Here is a 26,112-nt window from a genome sequence, read left to right on the forward strand (position 1 = left end):
CTTCCATTGTATTTTCTGATGAATCACCAACTACTGAAGCAGTAGTATTTAACTGTATGACATGTCTTAGGGCACTGCGATATATCCAAGGATAGATGTGAGTTTTATGTAACTAGCTGGGCCCGATGCGGCCAGCACCAAGGAGTTATAGAGATGGCGAATTTAGTCATAAAATGGTGAGAGAATGAATATGGTGAATTTGATTGCACAACAGTATGTAGCAATTATCTTGGGATCGCAGTATTGTCATATAAACGGTTAAGTAGGCGATACCGTCGTGTCAATGATGCACCGTACATTCTAGCTTCATCAAGGAAAAGCGCATCAGAAATTACGCTCAACTTAGTTTTTTCTAACTCAATCCCTTACGCTTTCTGTTTCCACTGTGGAAGTTTCTAGATCCTCATCAAGTTTTGTTTTTCTATTCTCGTTGTCAACAATGTTCACATTCAATGGCACAATTTTGGTGTCCAAGAACAGGAACCCGAACCTTTAATGCAAACACCGTAGTATAGTTTCAACCGTACTAGTCACGTGTATAAAATGAGCCTGGGTCGACAATGGAGGCACCATACTCAAAACTGTGTTTGGAGTTCCCGATCATGAAGACGCCCAACATTGGAACAAAGAAATCTGACAAATAGACACGTTTACTCAACAAAACCATGAGATGTTATTACACCAAAAAGTACGATTAATGCACATTGAAGACAATCTATTATCATCCACCAGGCAAATACGCAGTGTTACAGCTATGATACTCCACAAATATGAATATTTTGAGAACTCTGTACAACGGGACTTTGCGACTATACAAGCCAAGATATCCAACCCTGGAGCATCTGATGCCATACAAACGGTGTCACATAACAAGCAGAATGCCCAACTGCTACTTGTCAATTTACATGTCACAATACAACTAGGATTGCGAGGGATTCTGAGTTCAGAAGTTTTACCTCCCAAATGTTTTATTCAAGTACTGCAGAATGTTACCACTGATTTGCCACCGTCAATGCATTTAGTGTTGCCCAGACATGAAGCTATGTTACCCAATTATTATGCTATAGCTAGGGCTCAGTTATTAAAACGCGCCAACACCCTAGAATTCCGTATACTTATACCCCTTGCCCGTTCATAATGTCAATGTGAGTGTTACAAGATAAATGTGTTCCCTCCTGCGTGGTCAGCAACCAGACAGTATATATGCTGGAATACAGCAGACATTCCAGTCATTAGTCCAGTTAGCCAAAAATATACTACTGTGTCCAAAAATCAGTTGAATGAATGTACACATGTTCATAATTTTATGTGCCATGAGATCGCCCTTCGAAACCATCCTAACGGATGTGAGACTGAATGGCAACCACCACTCTTCTTTAACTTCGCTTAAGTTTGCTGCGAACTATGTTTAGCCCACCACCACGTCTTAGCTCACCCTCGCCTCCCCAGGCCTGACCCATGTTGCCCGTTTCAATTTACATCTGTTGGCTTTTCTGTCAGTAAGTGGCCTTATCTCAAGTAAAGGTGTCAGAACAATTTCTTCAACATATTCACCCACCGCCTTAGTCGCTTCTAACAGAGCCGTTTCTGCACACACATTCTGCACAGCAGCATGTATCCCGTTACTATATACTATAGAACTAGATATAGCCCCTGAGTCAGAAGGACTGTCTACATGAACCATCTTGTTAGACTAGTTGTTAGTACCAACCCGTGGCCCACCCTTTCTGCTGGGATGAGGAAAAGGAAGTTATGGAAGATCCATTTTGGTCCCACAAGCAGCTATGGAAATAAGTGTCCACCCAGACAGAGCTTGCATACCTGAGGCCTTATACAACTGAGATGCGGTCAGTTCCCCAGAGGCTGCCCACTAACAACTGTTCCACCACAACAGCCACTCATCTCATCAGCGCATTGCACACCTTGAGATTGAAGTTTCTTGTTTTGGAGGATTATTAAATCCTTGTGATCCAGGCAGTTAAGCCTAGATCCCCATTCCCTGTGACACACAGCATTCCACTGCCACACTGTACAGTGGTCACTGAAGCAGGCTCAGAGCTTATGGTGACAAGGGACTGGCAGTACTTACCAGCCCCAGCTCAGAAACTCCAGTCACCAAACCCGTATTCAGTAAACAAATGCCGAGTCCCTGAGGGTCACATACATGTGGCACAGGATGGAAGAGGCTTGGCAACAAAGAAACAAAGACGTGCTGAAACGAAGAGTGGAAGAGTTAATAATTGGATTAGAGGACACTAGCAGCAGTAGCAGCATAGCAGCAAAGGGGGTGTGAAAAATTATGGCATTTTATTTCAAGACTGAAGTAAGCCTCACTGAACAGCACTCTGCAGGTGCAAGTGCACCCACCAGACTCCTACCTAGTACTACAAGTGCAGTACTGAGCACAGCTGAGGAGAAAGGAGGGAAAGGAAAATCAAGACTGCAGGCAGACATCACTAGAGATAGGCAACTGTCCTGAGACACAGCAACCAATTTTCTAGCAATACTACTTGTGTGACATTAGGTTTATTTTCTGTACTAGGAATATTACAATACGAATGCACTAAAAGCGAATTGCTTTGCTTCTCATATAGTTTGACAAAGTGCTTAGTATTTCATCACATTATTATGAGCTGAAAAAACTCTCACTGGAATGTCATTACAAAACCAGCCAATAATGTGATATGATGTCTTCCAACTGCTGACAATAAGTGCTGTCTAAACTGAAGGAAGCCATTATACGAGAAACTGACTGAAGGGTAAGCAGAGCAGTCACAAAATCTTTTAGTCATTAGGTCTCTTAATGGAATGGGAGAATTATTTGGTAACATGCAGTGGACAAAACTGATGCTATCAAATGAAAATTAATCCTATGGACAAATTATCTCCAAGTTCATGAAATGGAACATTTCTGAGAAAATGAGGCAGTAATTTGTGGATCAGGCATGGCTGACTACGTTTCAGTATTCGAAACATTTCATCATGAGTTCTCAAAGAGATTGCATGACTTTGCATGTCTGAAGACTGATTTCAATTTATTTGTCAGACCGTTACACACACACACACACACACACACACACACACACACACACACACACACACACACAAAATTTAGCATCCAGCTCAATGACCTGTTTGTCCACTCCAGGACTTAAGAACACTTTTATAAAACGTTACCCCCAAGAATAATATCATCAATTGCACAGACAAGTTGTAAAGTTACTTCAATGTTTGGTTCAACATAGGTGTTGAACCTTTCTTGCCTGTTGCAAAATTAGTGAAGTCTCACCAATACCCAGATCTATCAGATTTTAATCTGTGTAATTCCATGTGTTCGACTATCTTGTTTCAGATACTTTACATGTTTTCTAAGTACATTATCTATTTTAAAACTGAAACGTGTATAAATTTTTATACACAATAACTTAACATTAGCTTCTATGTAAAGCCTTTCGTATTTCTGCTCACCATATTAACAAAAGTCTAGTGTACTGCTTTAGTTAAGTAATAAAGTAATTGCCTTTGAAGAAAAAATAAGAAGTTGAAAACTAAACACTACTGATGAAGTCTTGCTTAAAGATTTATGCTGCAATATTCAAGTCTTGGAAGTGGTTGCGCTGTTTGCAACCGTGTCTTCCTAAGTTTCTCACGTGTGCAGTCTTCAGCATATAGCCATCTCACTCTCACCACCTGAAAATACTGCAGTGGCGCCAGAAGCCAGAGTGCTGAGCGCGAGGTGCAACAAGTTGGAATTTAATCCCTGTGTTATGGTTCCTGCTCCCATGAACAATTAAAAATTGTTTGCTTTTTGTTCTATAGCTAACACAATCGGAAACACATTCGTAGTCTATGCAGAAGTATTGTAAAATAGTTATTTATGCAAAATCTCTTTTAAACTTTTATTTCAGTTATTTATATTTATGCTACTGATTATGATGATCCAATTGGTTTTACTGGAAGCCTGCATAACTGAAAGTAACATCTAATTTAAGTTATAACAACATCACGCAATAAGAAAAATCCTTGTGGTCTAATGAGCAGTGGAGGACATATTCTTAGCACTCAATCGAAGGTAACACTCCTAACTTTCCAAGACAGTATCTGGAATTATCTGGAGTTAGTTAACTTACGAAATAATTGACTTTAAAAGTTCATACCTCAAAATGTAAACTGCCTATTTTGGTTTAATGGCTCCAAGATTCTGAATTTTGACAATATAATTATATTGCTTTATTTTTCTGAACTGGACAACACCTCTCACTGATTAAATCGCTCAGTAATTGAGATTTCGAATAGTTCTGAATCTCAGAATACTTATTTCAAGATGGATACAATACTCTTAAATAAAGATATTTCAGATAATGTGCAATAATTGCATTCCATATTTTTTTTGGAATTACTAACCTGAAACATTTTTCTTAAACCAAACAACAGTCAAGTCTTAAGAGTTGATATAAAATAGTACTATCTAACCTAGTTTAGTTTCGAAGCATTATGTAGTTTCAGAAATCGTGTCATATTCTTATCCTAGACTTTAGTCACACCTCCCTGAATATGAGCGGTCTGCATCCGGATATCATGCAGCTAACCTGTCTACGTAACATTGCATTAGAGCTGGCGACTGATCAGTAACACCCATATACAAGTTTGTATTATAGTTTGTGACTGGTGAGCACATAGAAAACATCAGTATGTTTGTTCGTGTGAAAGTCTGCATATTGATAGCCTGATACTCACCATTTTGTGTCAGTTAAGGTGAAATTCTGCACCTCAATATAATATCCATAAGTACATTTGTAAAGAGTGTCATATCTTTGTATCTTAAAATCTTGGGCAAACTAGTCAACATGAAACTCAAAGTGCTAATGATCTGCAAACTCCAGTTATGGGATGGTGTTATAAATTTTGATGATAATACCATAAATTGTGTTGTGTGTATTGTTACTTTCAGGTGTCTGTCAGAGTACATTATGCCGCTATGAACTTTAACCAATACCATGACCGTATTTAAGGACTACATCATTTGACGCTGTCTCTCTTACCACGAGTTTCCATAATGTATTTACAGTAGAACTACATTTGAGACATAGAGGTTTGGCAGACTCTGCTGTGGTCACAGAGCATATGCTCTGGGAGTGAAATCTTGGCGAGGTCTGCTGTGGAAACTGGCATCTTCCACAATATGGGGTTGGCAGATGCACCTATGCACTAAAATACTAAATCATAATAATTTTCACTTTATCTTGACATATATTTTCAAACCTTGTCTATTTAATTATGAAGAGTGAGTGTGAGAGAGAGAGAGAGAGAGAGAGAGAGAGAGAGAGAGAGAGAGAGAGTGTGTGTGTGTGTGTGTGTGTGTGTGTGTGTGTGTGTGTGTGTGTGTGTGTGTTTTGGGGGGGGGGAGGGATTTTTTTTGGGGGGGGGAGGGTTTTTTTTGCGGGGGGGGGGGGGGGGGGGGGATTGCTGTAATTCCCCTATGCCTTTCCGTTACAGGGACAATTAATAACGTTTGTTTGTGTTGAGTATCACTTCATGTTTGTACATAATTATGCTGATTTTTGGGTTTCTGTTTTATTTCCCAGAGCAAATATTTATTCTCTTCTTCTCATAATGCGCTCTCAAGTATATGAACACACGCAACATTCATTTTTTCCTTCATCAATTCTCACAGAAATAATATTAATATCAACCATTTTGCTTCATTGTATTCTTGTCATGTATCAAAGTTTTCTTTGCCAATTAACGCTGCTCCCAAGTTTTCACACTTCAGAGTGCAAACACTTTTGTTAAAATGTGATGTACCAAACAGGTTACAACAAGTTGCTCTATTTTTTATTAGTTCATGTTAATTACCTGCTTCTCTAACACCAATACTAACCATTGTTTGTCTACTACTAGAATTCCAGGTGACATTAACTATTCACTCTAGGTGTGAGGACACTGGACTTATGTTGGAGATGGTCCAGCAGACTGACCACAACCTAATAATATATGGTAATATTCATGTCACCATCAAACAGTGCTCGTAACATGTTACCCTCAAAAAGGAAAAACAATGGAATTTAACTGTATGTGCTCCACAAACTGTTATAAAAATTGCAATTGGCTTTTGAACTTTTTCTTGTTGTTTTAGTTTTATTTATTGGTCCTGTTGGCTACAAAGCAGCTAACGCTTAAGACATTGAAAAAGTCAAGTTATAAATATACAGCTGATGGTCACTTCTAGGCATACGTATTTAAGGTTACAATAATACATTTATGTACAAGTATTTATATAACACATTTCATAAATTTAAATATTCTTCAATAGAGTAAAATCAGTGTAGCTGTAAATATGACTTTAGAGATTTTCCAAAGGTATTGACCTTAGTAATAGCTTTTATGTTTTCACGAAGTTTGTTATAAAGCTTAACTCCCATACGAAAAGTACCTTTCTGGCATAGAGCTGTACAGATTTGAGTTACATGTAAGTTTGTTTTGTCTGCTAAAGTGATCATGTAATCACAGTTTTCTTTTTCCAGCCCTCACATGTTACATTTATTTTAAAGAATAAAAGGGTTTCCATAATGTATACACCTGGTAATGGAGGGATATTAGATTTCTTAGACAGAGGTTTACAAGAGCCTCTACGCTTGCACCCAAACAAGATTATAATGGCCATTTTTTGTAATTTAAAAGTGATATTAGCTGTTTTACAGTTTCCTCAGAAGGTGACCCCATATCGGAGACGAGAATGACAGTAGGCATGATATGCATTCATTACTGTTTTCTCACTACAGCACAATTTTAATGAGCAAAGAAGGTAACATGTTTTGTTCATTTCTGCATTGAGATATTCAATATGCTTTTTCCATCTGATGTTGCTTTGCAGCTAAAGTCTTAAGCCTTCAGTTCCCATGGAGGTGGCCAAGAACTTTTGGCGTTTCATTTTCACTTTCCTATGGGAGAAATACCCTCAGACTTCGAGAAGAATATAATAATTCCAATCCCAAAGAAAGCAGGTGTTGACAGATATGAAAATTACCGAACTATCAGTTTAATAAGTCACGGCTGCAAAATACTAACGCGAATTCTTAACAGGCGAATGGAGAAACTAGTAGAAGCCGACCTCGGGGAAGATCAGTTTGGATTCCGTAGAAATATCGGAACACGTGAGGCAATACTGACCCTACGACTTATCTTAGAAGCTAGATTAAGGAAAGGCAAACCTACGTTTCTAGCATTTGTAGACTTGGAGAAAGCTTTTGACAATGTTGACTGGAATACTATCTTTCAAATTCTCAATGTGGCAGGGGTAAGACACAGGGAGTGAAAAGCTATTTACAATTTGTACAGAAACCAGATGGCAGTTATAAGAGTAGAGGGGCATGAAAGGGAAGCAGTGGTTAGGAAGGGAGTGAGACAGGGTTGTAGCCTCTCCCCGATGTTATTCAATCTCTATACTGAGCAAGCAATGAAGGAAACAAAAGAAAAACTCGGAGTGGGTATTAAAATCCACGGAGAAGAAATAAAAACTTTGAGGTTCGCCGATGACATTGTAATTATGTCAGAGACAGCAAAGGACTTGGAAGAGCAGTTGAACGGAATGGGTAGTGTCTTGAAAGGAGGATATAAGTTGAACATAAACAAAAGCGAAATGAGGATAATGGAATGTAGTCGAATTAAGTCGAGTGATGCTGAGGGAATTAGATTCGGAAATGAGACACTTAAAGTAGTAAAGGAGTTTTGCTATTTGGGGAGCAAGATAACTGATGATGGTCGAAGTAGAGAGGATATAAAATGCAGACTGGCAATGGCAAGGAAAGCATTTCTGAAGAAGAGAAATTAGGAGTTTTGCTATCTGGGGAGCAAGATAACTGATGATGGTCGAAGTAGAGAGGATATAAAATGTAGACTGGCAATGGCAAGGAAAGCATTTCTGAAGAAGAGAAATTTGTTAACATCGAGTATAGGTTTAAGTGTCAGGAAGTCGTTTCTGAAAGCATTTGTATGAAGTGTAGCCATGTATGGAAGTGAAACATGGACGATAAATAGTTTGGACAAGAAGAGAATAGAAGCTTTCGAAATGTGGTGCTACAGAAGAATGCTGACGATTAGATGGGTAGATCACATAACTAATGAGGAGGTATTGAATAGAATTGGGGAGAAGAGAAGTTTGTGGCACAACTTGACTAGAAGAAGGGATCGGTTGTTAGGACATGTTCTGAGGCATCAAGGGATCACCAGTTTAGTATTGGAGGGCAGTGTGTAGGGTAAAAATCGTAGAGGGAGACCAAGAGATGAATACACTAAACAGATTCAGAAGGATGTAGGTTGCAATAGGTACTGGGAGATGAAGAAGCTTGCACAGGATAGAGTAGCACGGAGAGCTGCATCAAACCAGTCTCAGGACTGAAGACCACAACAACAACAACAAAATGTGAGAGAGAATGGAAAGTGTGACCACTGAAGCTAATTTTTATTCCTAAAGCTACTATGAATGCTGCTACTTTCACTAACAGTTCTACCTTGATCTACGGTCCGCATTTGAGGTGTCTCTTTTAATCTGGGGTCTGAGTGACCTGTCCCAAAGTTATCCCTTTTTACCCCCTAATCAAGGAACTGACAGTTCCAAAAGCTAGGCAGTTGTTTTAACTTCACTTCCTGATGTTTGCATGGTGGAATCTTGCAGACTATGGTCCTCTTGTAATTTTAAAATGTCTCATGAAGTTGATAGTATACATGGTTTTAAACAAAGTATTAAGTGCAGAACTGTCCCTCAGTTTCGTACCATAAAACTACAGAATGAACCTTTAAAAACCAAGTATTGACTTCACTAAGGCACAACAATGTAGAATCACAGAAGAAACTTTTGGCGTCAAAAATAAGATAAGACTGGTTTCATGAAAACAAGGGAATCTGAACTTTCATTTGTAACAACCCAAAGATGGTTGCATTCGTAACAACCCCGGATGGCTGCACCACTGACATGCTGAGTGTTGAACAATGATATTATTAAATCTGACACCAAGAAAGATTCCTTGCCCTCTAAACTTCATTAGCAGAGAATTAGACTTGAAGACTGGAGTATTTTTTTAACTATCTAATGGGTACACCACCTAAGTAGTACCAGAACACATGAAAAATTCCATCATAGTTACTGTATTTTTTAAAATGTGATTTCAACAACTATAAAACAATGGAAAATCCAGGATGGAAAGTAACAATACCAGAGAAGGAAAGTTGCTACTCACCATATAGTGGAGATGCTGAGTCGTGGTAAGAACAACAAAAAGATTCACACAATTATAGCTTTCGGCCATTGAGGCCTTTGTCAGCAGTCTCTGCTTTCCCTCACCGGAACTATCATAGAAGTCTGCTGAACAGCTGTCTCAGCAAAAGTATTTCCAGAATATGTGCAGGCTTTGCTCCTCCAGAAACACCACTGAAATGATTACCTATACCAGAGAAGTATAAACGAAATACTGAGACTTGAGTTTCTCCATTCTCAGTGTTCAATAACCTAGAAAACAGTGTCCTAAAATATCTGACATAGCCTAGATATGCTATGTTGGTGTTTTTATGATGCACTGGCTAGCCTGAACATTTTGTAGAACTAATCAAAATACTTCATGATGGGGTGATTAGTGGAATCAAACTTGACCACTCACAAATGGGTGTAAACAAGGCTGTGTGCTTTATCTACGCAGTTCACCCCGGCAGCGCCCGGGGAGTGCGCATCAGCCGCTCCCGGCGCAGCCGCCCAGCGGCAACCGGCCGAGTGCCGAAGGGTTGAGCCTGCTCCCCTTCGACGCAGAGCCGCGCAACCAGTCGCGGACTGCTGCGAAAGAGCTTCGGCTCACAGCTCCCAGTAGCCTCCGGTTACCCAACGCCCCCAACGTGATTCTCACGTTCTTTTAGGGACTCTGAGGCAGTACCAGGGCTCCTTCACGGGACCAAGCCCGCGTGCTGCAGGCCATTCTTCTCCCGCACCTCCTTTAGGTGCCGCGCTTATACAAACAGCGCATGTTAGCGTAAAGTAGGGACCACCCACTTCCATAGGGAACAAGTAACACTTCTCTTGTCTTTCGGGAAAAGTAAAATTGTCGTTTCCCTCCTTCCCACCCAATAAACAATCCTAAGTGCGAAATGGCGGACGCTACTAGCACTTCCCCTGCTATCACCCGCAGCAAGACTGCAACACAAGAGGCGCGAGGATCGACTGCACCCGCCGAAACTCGCGCCCCGCCCGCTACCGAAGGCAAGGGAGCGGCTGGGAGCGCTCGACAGCTTGGCGCGAAAGCGCAAAAGCAGCTCGAGTCGCGCCGGCCAATCACCGAACTTTTCGGGGCGGACGTCTCTCCCACAAAAACAAGTACACTGAAGATCACGCTACACTCACCTATCACTGGACAGTCACGTACCATTCTCCCACCGACGCCGCAGCCCAAGAAATCGAGGCTGCGACGGCAGATGAGGACACAGAAAACTACTACACAGAGCCCTGGCAGGTGGAGGGCCCAAAACGCAGACCAAAAAAAACACCGGCACAAACAAGCGAGCAACCAAACTCGCTAGGCAACCGAAAGGCGCTGTTGCCTACACCCACTAGCACACCTCAGGCTAGCAACATTAACACACAACCCAACGCAAACACAGTTGTGGCGAACAACAACAAAGCACACAAAGCCACAACAGTGCCCACACAACACAAGACTGGTTTCCCCCCAGTTGTTACACAAAACTATGGGAACCTTAGTGCCCTTAACACTGCATTCGCGGAAAGGCACATAAACAGCACATTACATGCAAAGTACTCGGGGGATAGGGCCTCACTGTACGTTGCCACAGACACAGAATATAAAGATCTTCTTACCTTCCTCAAAGATCGGAAGATCGAACACTATACGTACAGGACGCTGGACGAGAGAACCCAGCAGTACGTGATCAAGGGAGTGGATCCCAGCACCCCCAACGAGACAGTACATGCGGCCCTTTGTTATTTGGGATTTGACTGTAAAAGTGCCTCCCGGATGACAGGGTTCCGTACACACGCACCGTTACCACACTACATGGTTGAGTTAGCCGACACGGCTGATTCCCGCGCCATCCTGCAGATAAAGAGCTTTCTGCGGATGGACGTGCGTGTAGAACTCTACGAACCACCCAACGTCCCCCAACAATGCAACAACTGCCAGCGGTTCGGCCACTCGGCCCTCCGCTGCGGCCTGGCAACTCGCTGCCGCGGATGCGCTGGCAACCACAGATCCAACACTTGCACACAAACACAGCCAAACCAGCGATGTTGTGCCAACTGCGGTGGGCCCCATGCGGCAAACTTCAGACAGTGCAACTCATACAAACAGGCGCTGAAGCGAAAACAAGACAGAAGTAGGGTACTGTACGACATACCACGCCCAAGGCCAGCGCCGAACCCAGTAAGGAACGGCGTAACGTTTGCCACGGTTACACGCCCTGGCGGAACGGCACAGGCTGCGGAACCTCAGCGCCCTACACACACACGAGAAACAACCGCTGCAACAGCCACACAACAGCCACAGACAACACCTGAAACCCAACAAGCATCGGTACCAACACCTATGCCCCCAAACAACACGACCCCACTCCCGGAAATCACGAGCTGCGAAGAAACGCACCATATACAAGAAAACACATCCACACAAGAACCCCCCGAACCCCAAGCCCAGAGGAGGAATAAACGTACACGCAAACACAGGGCGGGGAACACGAAATCACCACAACAGGCCACGCAGCAACAACAGAACAGCAACACACAGGAAAACAGTCAACAAGACACCGAGACTCTAACTCACACTACCATCCCCCTCACCACAGAAGTAACTCAGGCGCCACAACCTCTACCACGAAACACAACTGCCGCCCCAAACAACACACCAATACCTGCACAAGCGGCCGCTAACACCACAACAGCACCTCAGGCTGCCACACCTAACACCAACACATCATCTGGGGGAATACTGGAAACACTATTCCCCCGACACACGACCATTGAAATCCTTACCAAGGTGCTGATGGCCGTCACTACACTTATCACCCAGCTCATGAGCGCCGAACCCGGGCAATACTGGGCTGTCATACACACTGCCATCACAACACTCTTTCACACTCTTACATGAATAATACGCCACACCCGGCCCATAACGCAGACCCGCACACACTATCACGGATCCTGTTCTGGAATGCAGACTCGATCCACAACAAAAGGGCAGAATTTGCCGCGTTCATGGAGCGCAAGGGAATCATTGTCGCGCTACTGAGCGAGACTAAACTCAAACCGCACAAACAATTAAACTTTCCTGGCTACTGTGTCTATCGTACCGACCGACCGGGCGGCGCCGTGGCAGGTGGAACTGCAATCGTCATACACAAAGACATTGAGCACACAAACATAGAGCTCCCTGAACTGGAAAAAAATCGAGGCTACAGCCGTCAGAGTCAAGTTCAACGGAGCCTACACCACACTGATATCGGTATACAACAGCCCTGTAGGCATTTCAACACGCGATATCAGCACACTACTCAACATTTCACCGCGAGTAATAGTCGCTGGAGATCTGAACGCAAAACACCCAGAATGGAATTCACGCATACGAAATCCCAACGGCAAAAAACTGTACGAACATTCACTTGGCAGAAACTACATCATACTAGCGCCGACTGAACCGACGCACATTCCCTATCAGAGGGGACACAGGCCAGACGTGATAGACATGGCCCTCATCAAGGGCATTACATCGACACTCAACGTTTCCGTTGAAAACGATCTGCCCTCAAACCACCAACCTGTAATACTATACATTGAGGAAACACTGCAGCACATGGAACAACGTAAGATGTTGGACTACGGGCGTGCGGATTGGACAATGTTCAAGCAAACGCTCGATAGCCACATCCCACCTATACACGAAATTAATGAAATAGCACAAATCGACGAGGCAGTAGAAACCCTCACTAACGCCGTCCAGGACGCAATGGCAGGCACCATACCTGATCGCACCTCACAACAACGCAGTGCGGCCCTGCCCCAGGAAATCCTGGGCCTAATCTCGATGAGGAATCGCCTCAGGAGACAATGGCAGCGCACCAGGCGTCCGTACTTCAAACGGCACATTAACAGACTACAGGGCATCATACACGATAAAATACAAACACACAGAACACAACAGTGGAACCACACACTCGAAGGGCTGGACACCACACGACCTGGCGTGTGGCAACTAGCCCGACACTTCACCAGGGAGAAAATATACACGCCAACACTTCAAGGGCCCGACGGACCTGCATACTCAGCAGAAGAGAAAGCAGAACTAATGGCCCGAACACTCGCAGCGTCATTCACACCGAACCTGGTACCATCAGATCCAGCGTTCACACTTGCTACTGACCAAGAGGTTACACGCATTCTAGCCCAACCATCGCGCGACGACATTCGACATTCGACATGCTAGCACAGCCGAAGTCTCCTGGGCCATAATGCATTCCGCTGCTAGGAAAGCCCCTGGTCATGATGGCATTCAAAACCGTGTCCTCCAGGAGTTCACGGATAAAGCAACTGAATACCTAACACACATAACGAATGCCATACTAAAACACCAACACTTCCCCGCCTTTTGGAAGACGGCCAAGGTCCTGATGTTCAGGAAGCCGGGGAAAGACCACAGCCTCCCACAAAATTACCGACCCATCAGCCTTCTGAGCTCGCTCAGTAAGATTGTTGAGAAGGTGATTCTCAAACGCATCACTAGGCACTGCATAACAAATGACATCCTGAGACCGGAGCAATTCGGCTTCAGAAATCACCACTCCACAACACAACTACTCCTACGGGTCGTTGAACACACAACACATGGCTTCAACATAAACAAAGCTACAGGGGCAGTGTTCCTGGACATCGAAAAGGCTTTCGACCGTCTATGGCACAACGGCCTCATCCGCAAACTCAGCGACGCGGGATTCCCCGACGGGCTGCTGCGTCTAATACACTCATACCTCACAGACAGGAGTTTCAACACTGACGTGCAGGGAAAACAGTCAACACGACATGGTATACACGCGGGAGTACCCCAGGGAAGCATCCTAGGGCCCCTACTGTTTAACCTCTACATAAACGATCTCCCAACCACACACAACACAATGATGGCAATCTACGCGGATGACACAGCCATCCTTGCGCAAGATTGGAAACCATCAAATATTACGTCACGCCTACAGACTGCACTCAGAGTGGCTGAGCCTTGGTTGGAGAAATGGCGTGTTAGAGTAAACGTCGACAAGTGCGAAGCCGTTCTGTTCACAAGAAGACCGAAGCAACTGCGCAAACACCGCTACTGCAGACCAATAACTCTACATGCACGCCCAATACGTTTCCGCGAGAAAGTCAAATACCTCGGTGTCTGGCTGGACCGGAAATTACTCTGGGGGGACCACATACAACACATGACCAACCGAGCTAGCGCGAGGCTCAAACAGCTTTATCCTATGCTCAACAGGCATAGCACACTGAACAGAAGGGTGTCGAGGTCCATGTACATGACACTTATCCGACCCCTGATGACGTACGCAGCTCCCGTCTGGGGATACGCTGCGCCTACACGCCTGCGCCGTCTGCAGCTCATACAAAACAAGGTACTCAAAATCATAAGCAATGCTCCACGATACACACGCATCGCGGACCTTCACCGGGAATACCGACTTGAGACTCTCACGGAGGTAATCCACAAACTCACCACAAGACTATACAGAAACTCCAGACATTCGCAGAACCCGTTTATTCTGAATCTGGGGAACTACGACCACAACCATAGATGGAAACATAAAAGACCAAAAGACATACTTGCAAGGACATAACATCTATGGCCAAGCTTACGCAAACATAACGGCACAGGCGAGCCCCTGTTAATCAGACGCATTTACTGGATATCCAGCTGAAATACACTGCCGAATAACTGGCACCATACAGGGAAGCCGTACCGTACACGCATGCAAACAAGCTCCACACATCCCCCACACAGTGAGATGATCTATGGCCGATCTCCCACTACTGTATAACGATATTGATTGTTCCAGGAAAGTAGCAGCCGCAGCAACTGGGACACATCGCCATCGCCTGTCACGGTAATGATGCATGATACCTATACTAACAAATCCAACCTTGCATGAACTATCGCAGCTAGTAAGCCACTACTGCTCTTACTACCCATCCCACTGTCGCAGAGGTTTTTTCCCACGGCACGAGCCATGGCACTTTTTTCCCTCTGCTCTTCAAATCGCTACCCTCACTCGCGTTTCGTCCACTATCTATCACCTGATGGACCGTGTTAATGTGTAGCCTTACCCAGACGCACGGACAACATCACAGCCCAGCATCCTGTGATCCACCCACTAGATAACTAACATGTTTACGGAGGTGACAGTAGAACTTTTGGTTTGGTCACCACGTTGGTGCGGGCGTGGAGGGGCCCCATCTCTATCTAACCCACATTCCACGAAAGTCATCCAAAAACAGTAGTTTGGAAATTAGATACTGATTTGATAGAATAATTTTCACTCAAAGATTGCTCACATTCACACACATAATAGAGCTGCAGTATTTGCATATGCTAATGCTTCTGTTGATTCACTTGAACTGCAATTTCTCATCATCTGACTGAAAAGTACATACAAGCACAATTTGGCCTAACTAAACAGTTAGAAAACAGCCTGCCTCTAGCCGCTGTAGCAGGTTCACACACATCAATTCAGGAACAGGATTTTACTTCACTGATATTGAATGTTATTTGAACGCAAAGTGTCTGTTCCTTTGAAAGAACAGACACCACACAGATTTCACAGCTGTGAAACAGAATAGGTAAATTGAAGGGGGATCACTGCTGTCCCACTGCAGCTGACAGCAGGTATCCCCCTTCAATTTACATATAGTGTTTCACAGCTGTGGGAGCTACATGGTGCGAGTTCTTTCGAAGGCACAGACGCTACGCACTCACATTGATAAGCCTGGCTGGGCAACAGATCCACCTTTCTTCAGTGTGAATGCACAAATACATCTGACCTCCAGTGGGAACCTATAAGTAGTGAACAGGAGTAAACATGGACAGGGACTGCAGATAGGTGGCACTCAGTGGGAGTGTGGATCAGCCTTGAGGCATACCAAGCTTCTCCATGCAGATGTGTTAATACTGTCCTGGACGTCGCAGTGGTTACCGCACCTGCCTAGTAAACAGGAGATCCTAGGTTCAAATCCCGGTCTAGTGACCATTTTCCCTTGTTGCTGCTGTTTCCGCTTCATGTCCCACTGCACCCGACAGCAGTTATCCCAGTTATGTATCTCAAATGTGTTGTCTCCAAATGTTCCACCTCCAGATAGGATGTGGTAAACAGAATCCACACTGCTCGTGCATCCTTTATATGCCTCATAATTAATCTTCCTTAATAAATACAAAATTAAAAACCATGAAACTCTTACTGTAACTTGCAAACCTGCTGAATGAACATGAATCTGGACATTTTACCAGTGAGACGTCAAGAAACTTTAGGGCTCTGATCAACTTAATCTTTAGCCAACTAACAATTTAGAATGTGAAAAATACATAATCATTCTTACAATTATTATGGGAGTGTAAGAACAATTCAAAAGGCACGATCAGTAGTCAGAGATTCACATGGATTGTTCCCATTCACCCTAAGTGAAATCTTCCTCGCCAAGCCCTCCAAAGAAAATCCACTACTGGTAAATGACCCCTTTGCACTCCTATAAGGTATTAGGAGAGCCATAAAAGTGTGAACATAAATCCAAATACAGGGTGACAATGATTGAACTATATTAAAAAAATGTAAATTAGTTACAAACTACAGTATTTGCACACTTCATTCAACATGTAAACATCGCTACCGATATTCGGTTTCAGGTTATGAACATGTCTGATATGCCTGCCATCATCGATGATGATGTGATGCAGAATAATAGCAAAGTTCTGCATGGTCCGCTGAAGAGTCTGAATATCGATGCTGTTGATGACCTCCTGTATGGCTGTTTCAGCTCAGTCATGGTTTTGGCATTATTGCTGTACACCTTATCTTTAATATAGCTCCATAAAAAAAAAAAAAAAAAAAAAAAGAGTCGTGTGTGTTCAGATCCGGAGACTATGGTGGCAAATCGAGGCCCAGCCAGTGGTCTCTGGGTACCCCAGAGCCAGAATGTGGTCCCCAAAGTGCTCCTCCAGGACATCAAACTCTCTCCTGTTTTGGTGGGATCAAGCTCCTTATTGCATGAACCACATCTTGTCGAAATCTGCATATTTTGGATAATGGGGATGAAACCATCTCCCAAAATCTTCTCTTAGCACTCTGTAGTCATCACGCCACAAAGGAATATCACACACCACATAGTCACCCACTGAGGGTGAAGAGACTTCTTGATCGCAAATTGTGGATTCTCAGTCCCCCAAATGTGCCAATTTTGCTTACTGATGAACCTATCCAAATAAAGGTGGGCTTCGTCACTAATCCAAACCATACATTCCATATTAATTCCTAATGTGCCCTGCGCCCAACCATGCAGTTTGAACGTCCTAACTCAAACTGGTAGGAAGTTATGATGATTTTATTTCATATAGTTGAATAATTATTACCCTGTACAGGGGCGGGCGTGGGATAGGATGGAAAGCTCTGGTGCTTAACCAGCTCAGCTCAGCTCATCAGTTTCAACAGACTGGAAGCAAAATCTCAAGAAATAAATTGAACCATTCTACCATTTAGAATCACATGGAGTGGTCTTCAAAAACACCGAAGCCATCTGCGTAGGTAGCAACTAGAGCAAACACGTAATTTACAATCAACAGTGGCCAACAAGTGTATGCCTGAAGGGCAGAACTGTTCTTGGATATTATTTTCTATGGCATTAATGAATGGAAGCGTGCAACAGAAACCAACGTTCTAGCATCCTGATCTTCAATAACAGAGGGATACTTGCTGAAGCAAATTAAAAACCAGCAACATATGAACTTTTTTTCTTAGAAAGGGAAACCAAACTTCAACTTTTCCAGGCTGACTGCAATATTATGGAAAGGATAAATTGCCGCTCACCATGTAACAGAGACGTTTGGTCGCAGAGAGGCACAACAGAAAGACTACTAAACATGTAAGTTTCAGCTAGGAGGCCTTCTGGGCGGACACACATGCACACACACATGCACACACACACACACACACACACACACACACACACACACACCTCTTTCCATAATGTTTTGAACATTGTCTTTCACGTTTGAATGTGTTTTGTGTGTGTGTGTGTGTGTGTGTGTGTGTGTGTGTGTGTGTGTGTGTGTGTGTGTGACAGAGAGAGAGAGAGAGAGAGAGAGAGAGAGAGAGAGAGAGAGAGAGAGAGAGAGAGAGAGAGAGAGAGAAGGGGGGGGGGGGGGGGGGAGGCCTTCTAGCCGAAAGCTTACATGTTTAGCAGTCTTTTTGTTGTGCCTGTCTGTGACCAAACACCTTTGCTACATGGGGAGTAGCCATCAAGTATTATGAAAAGGATAGATTACTACTCACTGTGTAACAGAGGTACTGAGTCAAAGATAGGCACAACAAAAAGACTGTCAAGCAAGCAAGTTTTTGGCCAATAAGGCTTCCATTGCCACTAGACATACAAACCCAAACTCATGCAAATGCACATTATATCACTAGCACAAAAATGCTTAATTACTCCTCATTGAAGTGTCAGAACTACGAATAATATTTCTTCGAAAATCTTTTCTTGCTTACCCAATGATGCCTAACAGATAAAGCTAAATTTTGAAGGTGTTACTCAAATATGGCAGCACAGATTTTCTTGACTTATATTTAAGACTTACAGCAGATTCTCAAAGCTACTCAGAACGATTAGTATTTAGTTGGATTGCTGAATTAAAAATATTTTCGTAACTCTTACTTACCCACCAAGGTTTTTCCACCGTGCAAAAAACGATTCACCATTCATTTCAGTTGGTTCGAAGAACTTATTAACTGTTAGTGGAAGTTTTATTGTTAACTTCTGGGGTACATTGTTATATATGAAGGTGATATTCATACTTGGGGCATCTGAAACAATAGTTCATTTTTATTACAACATGCAGCATTAATATCATAACGAACAAAACAGAAACTTTTTTGGAACTGATCACAGAAGCAGCATGCAATTAAGCAAAAGTTAGAAAACTTGCAACACCCACATGTTAAAGAGATCTGACTGAATACATTATACATCTTTTCTCAATGTATTTATAAATTCTTTTGTAAACAATTTTCTTCAAACATTTATTTACATAGAGTGATCAACTGGCACCACTGTTACCTAGTTCAATCTGTAATTAAATACAGTTTCTTTCACTAAATTGTGTAAAGTTATAAGTTCCTGAGATGGCGAAGGCCACGTACTATATGATCAGGTTGCCCGAGACATGGCACACAATATTCTGGTCCTATACCAGCTCATCTCATTTCTGATGGATCAACTATGTCTCAAGGAAACTTTCACTTCAAAGGCTACATTGACTTTCTATGAGAGTTACACATGATTCAACTTATTACATACATTTAGATTTGAAATTTATTGCATACATTTGAGAAAAAAACTCACATTCACATCTGCACATCATGAAATTTGGCTGAAGGTGTTGCACTTAAGCAGGTATTAACACACAACCACACGAAATTCAAGCTAAGAAGATACACTGAAGCAGATATCAATGCTGACCACCCAACGGGTTTGACAGACATTCACTGCTAAATAAAGGCCTCCCTTAAACTTTTCTGAGCATCCAAGTTGTCTCTGCATGTTTTGTAATGTCATCCACCAACTTTCCATTGTGGTGTTGCTTAGGTCTTTCCTTATCTCTTTGAACTTGTCAAATAATTTCTTTAGTACATCTTATAATCCATTTGATTGGCTACAAGTCATGCTCACCTTCAGTTCATTTTAATTGCAATTTAAAGCCTTACACTATCCTCTACCTAATCTATCTTTGGCTCAGAGAGGGGTAAAACATGCTGATATAAGACTTTTTGATAAATTACCAGATGAAATAAAATGCCTGACAGACAGCAGTTACAGTTTTAAAAATAAATTGTAATCTATCTCCTTGACAACTCTTTCTATACTACAGATGAATTCTTGAATAGGAATAAATAAATCTATAGCTGTAATATATGCATTTTGTGCCATTTAAGGAAATTGGCTAGGTAATAATTTTAAGCTGGGGGGGGGGGGGGGGGGGGAGAGAGAGAGAGAGAGAGAGAGAGAGAGAGAGAGAGAGAGAGAGAGACCACCATCATTCACGTGTGCATTTCTTATGCACTTGACACGTTCCACATCATAACGTTACCGTGAGACTGATCAATGGCACACTTAATCAACTAACTAACTAACTAATATAATCACATTTTCCACTCCTATCCTGCTCCATGTAACAATATTACAAGAAGGGAAGTTGTTAACTCACCATACAGCGGAGATGCTGAGTCGCAGATAGGCACAACAAAAAGACTCTCACAATTAAGCTTTTGGCCATTAAGGCCTTCGTCAACAATACACACACACACACACACACACACATGCACACATGCACGCATGTTCGTGCACATGCACACACATGCAAACGCAACTCACACGCACAGAACTGCAGTCTCAGACGAATGAAACTGCACTGCGAGCAACAGCACCAGTGCATGATGGGTGTGGTGACTGGGTGGGGTTAAGGAGGAGGCTGGGTAGTATGGTGAGAGTGGCAGACAGTGAAGTGCTGCAGGTTAGACTGAAAGCACAGGAGAGATGGGGAGGAAGGTAGCGGAAAAGGAGAGTAATAAAAAGACTGGGTGTGGTGGTGGAATGACGGCTGTGTACTGCTGGAATGTGAACAGGAAGAGGCTGGATGGGTGAGGACAGTCACTAACTAAGGCTGAGGACAGGAGGGTTACAGGTACATAGGATATATTGCAGGGAAAGTTCCCACCTCCACAATTCAGAAAAGCTGGGGTTGGTGGGAAGGATCCATATGACACAGACTGTGGAGCAGTCACTGAAATGAAGGATATCATGTTTCGCAGTGTGTTCAGCAACAGGGTGGTCCACTTGTTTCTTGGCCACGGTTTGTTAGTGGCCATTCATATGGACAGACAGCTTGTTGGTTGTCATGCCTACATAGAACGCAGCACAGTGGATGCAGCTTAACTTTTAGACCACATGACTGGTTTCACAGGTAACCCTGCCTTTTTAAGGGATAGGTGAGTTTGTGACCAGACTGGAGTAAGTGGTGGAGGAAGGATGTATGGGACAAGTCTTGCATCTAGGTCAAATACAGGCATATGAGCCATGAGGTAAGGCATTGAGAGCAGAGGTTGTGGAAGTCCCACTGTCCGGGCACAGAGGAGCATTCTCCTCACAACTCAGTAGCACCTAGGACAGTTGCAACTGAATTACATTCTCCACCAGGGTTTTGATTACCTCGCATCGTGCCCTGAAATGAGAAATGTCGTGCCCACTATCCTCCCCACCCCCAAAGTGGTATTCCGTCGTCCACCAAACCTACACAATATACTCGTCCTTCCTTACACAACTCCTGCCCCCAATCCCTTACTTCATGGCTCATACCCCTGTAACAGATCTAGATGCAAGACCTGTCCCATACATCCTCCCACCACCATTTACTCCAGTCCTGTAACTAACATCACCTGTTCCATCAAAGGCAAGGCTACCTGAGAAACCAGTCATGTAGTCTACAAGCTAAGCTGCAACCACTGTAATGCATTCTACGTAGGCATGACAGCGAACAAGCTGATGTCCACATGAATTGCTGAAAGTTTTAATTGTGAGAGTCTTTTTGTTGTGTCTATCTGCGACTCACCATCTCCAATGTATGGTGAGTAGCAACTTTCCTTCTCATAATATTATTTTGCACATATGACATATCAAAGTGGCAATTACTGACACACACTCTCCCTCCCTCTCCAATGCACTGTTTACTTCTGTTAGCTTGTGGAACCGTTCTACTAATTATATTTAAAATTTTGCATCCTTTTACTGGTATCATTCACAAAAAATCTTTAATTGGCTTTTTTTTCACTGGTAATGTGAGTACTGTCACAGACTACTAAGTTCATTTTTGGTTTTTGATTAAGAACATCTTCAGTACTCTGTGTGTGTCAGTGGTCACCACATAAACAGATACATTACTTTAATATAATCTTGCAAGTCACACAAATAACTGAAAACTAACTAACTAATGAAATGATTTTTTCTATTTACTCATCACCTGAACTTTAGCTAGTTATGCTCATCTGGTTAATTTCATTGAGTTTCCCATGGCAGGACACAACAGCTAAAAGTCTGGAACTTGGCTATTCTTACATTATACGTAGGTTTAAATATAGTCTTATATAAAGCTTATATATTAAATACCTATAAAATCTTCCACACATTCAACATTTATCATCTGCTGTATCTGTGCACCAGCTTCCAGGATGGGTGGTTCCACAGGCTTTGCTTGAAGGTTAAGTTTTGGTGCAAGTTCATCTGATATGGAAAGACGTGGTACAAAGCTCTGCAGAAAGTAACATCAGAAATATATTATATTAACATTTAAATGACCATCAGAAAAAAAATTAATTATTTAAAGCTATTTTTTACCTGTAATGGGAAGGACGTTTTATTTCCATAGAAGAGCCCCAATCTCCCAAGATTTTGTCTAAATTCTGATTTCACTCCAATTTGTATTAAGTCATTCTCAAATAAGACACCATTATTTTTACACACAAACCTGGACACAGACAAATGTAGACATAAATATAAAATGCATTTCAGTAACAACTAAATTTTGTATTAATTTATACTAACTTCTTAGCATTGCTCTCAGCCTGGGTGACATTGTTCACGGTAGCATTGTTTTGAGGGTACATATCTCCAAAGACATCTAACAGATAACTCGTCGCTGGAGGCTGAGAAGCTGGAGGTGTGCTAAGCCCCAGGAGATCTGCTGATGCATTGTTTGTAGTATTAGGCTGCAAAGACAGTGACCAGTTTATGAAACGTTTCTAGAGTTAAATTTCACAAAATAGCTGAACATTCTAATTTCTTTATTCAAAATGAAGTTGTAAATATACAAAAGAATGAATGAAAGTCTCAGTTCGCACAATGTACATCAAAACTGCTGAACTGTTGGCTGTAAAGTGCTACTGACACATTTAATGCATGTATCTTTCTTTCACATGTGTCTCGAGAGAATTTCCCTACTTCTCCAGAATGTGAACAGCTATTTTATAGTTAGTGAGAAGCAGAAGATTCAACAATAATGTTTACATATATGTGCATTTCTGTCAGGCTTCAACTTGCTCTTATTTATGAGAAACTGTGTAAATCCAGAAATAAAAAAATTAGGCATGATGACACACTTAAATGGAATATGACAACTTCATTTAATCAGTAAGGCATATATGCCAATTTGGCTACTTTCGTGTAGAGAATGTGAAAAGTGCGTGATGAAGGGTATTCTGTGTATCAAATGCAACTACTGGTTACACGAAAAGTAACTCTAAAATTCGTCAGTGATGATTTTCCGTGGACATGTCACAGTTGTTTACGTGACGAAACGGCTGATCTTGTAAGTGCAGTTGATACAAAAAAGGAAACTATAAAGTTACTACAAAGTGACATTGAGGCATTAAAAACCAAACTTTCGACCATCAAGAAAGAAACGTTACATTAATACAAGAAAAGAAGTCCTGTGTGTGTAAAAACCATCAAATGGAAAAGCAAGAAGATCGCAAAAATACGAGTGAATGATCGGACTTTAAAAAACAACAACATTTCAAGTGTTTCCGTTGATGTCTCGGTAAACTCAGTAAGCCAAAACCTGGAAGATAAATATAAATGGAAGGTGGTGACATACAGAAAAAGGAAAAACAAGGTGACATATGCAACAAAAGGAAAATGACTTTTTAATAATTGACGATTTGCTGCTGAAGAATATTGCTGTCTCCAATTGCAAGATCGACATACGACCTGGAATTAGAACAACAACAACAACAACAACAACAACAACAACAACAACAACAACTCGGTAAACATTTTAAAAATATGGTTAATGCAAGGCAAGCTACTACAGAACCAGATTTTGAAACCAGACATAATTATAAAGGGGTGTTTATACACGTTGGAACGAAGGAGAAGCAGTGAGGAAGAAATGGCAAACGAAACAAGAAACACGATTTGTTCTGCAAGAAATATGTATGCAGGATCTCGGCTGATACTTAGCGGAATCATAAACAGGTCAGTGAGTGAAAAATGTATCGCAAAAATAAACTGTGCTCTTAAAGAACAATGTGATCGTCTTGGGGCAGTTTTTATAGACCCAAACAAATTCCTATGTGAAAACTCACTAGCGAAGGATGGTTTGCATTTAAATAGACTGGGGTCTGTAACATTCAGCAGAATGTTTGCAGATGTCTGCAAAATCATTAGAAGCAAGGGAAACTAATATGGCCTGACGAGGGTGAAAAACCACACACTCTAGCTGGAAAACAAAAATATAACCACCATACAAAAAAAGATGATGCTAAAGAATTTGCCTCGGAATGCAGCTCACAACATGTAGACCAACTAAAGAAAAATTACATAAACGTACTTCATCAAAATATTCAATACTTTTGTAACAAAAAATTAAAAGCAGAAGTACTCCTGAGTGAAGTAAGACCAGACATATTATGCATAAGTGAACATGGACTAACGAAGTAAAATAGGTAATGTTGCAATAAAGGACTACAAACTAGCTAGTTACTTCTGCAGATCTAAATATAAGGGTGGTGGCGTTTGTATACATATTAAAACAGGTACTCTTCTAAAGAATGTAAACAGTGAAGCTGCTACATTGCCCATAGCTAGAGAAAAAGACTTTGAAGTTACCGGTATAGTGACAGAGGATTTTGAAGGGTTTTGTGTGTACAGATCACCATGTGGCAATATTAGCATCTTTCTGAAAAAAATTGCTAGCTTACTGAGAATGAATATGAAGAGAAACCTTATTATATGTGGAGACTTCAACATTGAAATGGGAAAAGACAAAAATAAGACAGGATTCTGAAGAATTGTCAATACAGCATAACTTGAAAGTAACAATAACTGCACCAACAAGAGTGACTTCACGAAGTGAGACAGTTATTGACAACATAATTACTAATATGTGTAACTATGAGTCACATGGAGTTCAGACAGAAATATCTGATCGTCATGGACAACTAATCAGCTTTTGCAGAAGTAATGACACAGTATCTGAACCAAAACAAAGATCCAATGAAATTAGTATCATCAGTGAACAAAATATCAACAGCTTTAGAACAATGTTAAGTAAGGAAACCTGGAATGAAACCCTACAGGCCCAGAATGTAAATGAAAAATATGATGCATTTATTTCAACAATTAAATACCATTTTAATGTAGCATTTCCCAAAGTAAAGAGACAAGAAAGACTGCAAGATCAAACAGCGAAGGAAGCTGCAGGATCTGAGACGGATGGGCGAAGCTGAAAACTACAAAATGTTAAAAAAGAAGTATACAAAAACAATAAGAGAAGCAAAAGCAATTGCAATTGACACCGCCATAACGAATTCAAAAAACAAGGTAAAGGCAGCTTGGAATGCAATTAATGCTGAAAAAAAGGAAAAAAGATGGTCAAACAAAGAAGAAGGTATTAGGTCAATTAAAATAGACAACACAGTGGTCACAGATGGTATGGAAATAGCAAACGTACTGAATAATAACTATATTAGTGTAGTAGAAAACTTAAAATTGGAAAGAAATAGTCAAAAAAGAAGAGTATTAAGGAACCAGAAAGATCATGCAGTACTATGTTCGTAAGACCAGTCACGGAAGATGAACTATGGAAAACTATACAGAAACTGAAGTCCAAGAAATCAGCTGGTGATGATGAAATATCAAATCATGTAATAAAGCCAGTAAGTGGGTAGATAATAACACCACTGCTGAACATAGCAAACTGTTCTTTCAGAGATGGAATTTTTCCAGAAAAACTGAAGATAACGAGGGTGGTGCCAGTGTACAAGAAA

At 41.9% G+C, this 26,112-nt stretch overlaps 1 protein-coding gene across 1 annotated transcript in view; it reads right to left on the reverse strand.

The window, feature by feature from the left end:
• The window catches only part of LOC126095111 (AP-2 complex subunit alpha), a 318,173-nt gene that overhangs the window by 52,778 nt on the left and 239,283 nt on the right, over positions 1 to 26,112 (reverse strand). Inside the window, exons 14-17 of the mRNA XM_049909819.1 lie at positions 22,889 to 23,052; positions 22,682 to 22,811; positions 22,454 to 22,595; positions 18,954 to 19,098 (exon numbers count right to left, since the gene is read on the reverse strand). Of these exons, the coding sequence (XP_049765776.1) occupies positions 18,954 to 19,098; positions 22,454 to 22,595; positions 22,682 to 22,811; positions 22,889 to 23,052 (581 nt within the window). The remainder of the gene's footprint in view (positions 1 to 18,953; positions 19,099 to 22,453; positions 22,596 to 22,681; positions 22,812 to 22,888; positions 23,053 to 26,112) is intronic.

The sequence above is a fragment of the Schistocerca cancellata genome, chromosome 8, assembly GCF_023864275.1.
Source record: "Schistocerca cancellata isolate TAMUIC-IGC-003103 chromosome 8, iqSchCanc2.1, whole genome shotgun sequence".
Taxonomy (NCBI): Eukaryota; Metazoa; Arthropoda; class Insecta; order Orthoptera; family Acrididae; genus Schistocerca; species Schistocerca cancellata.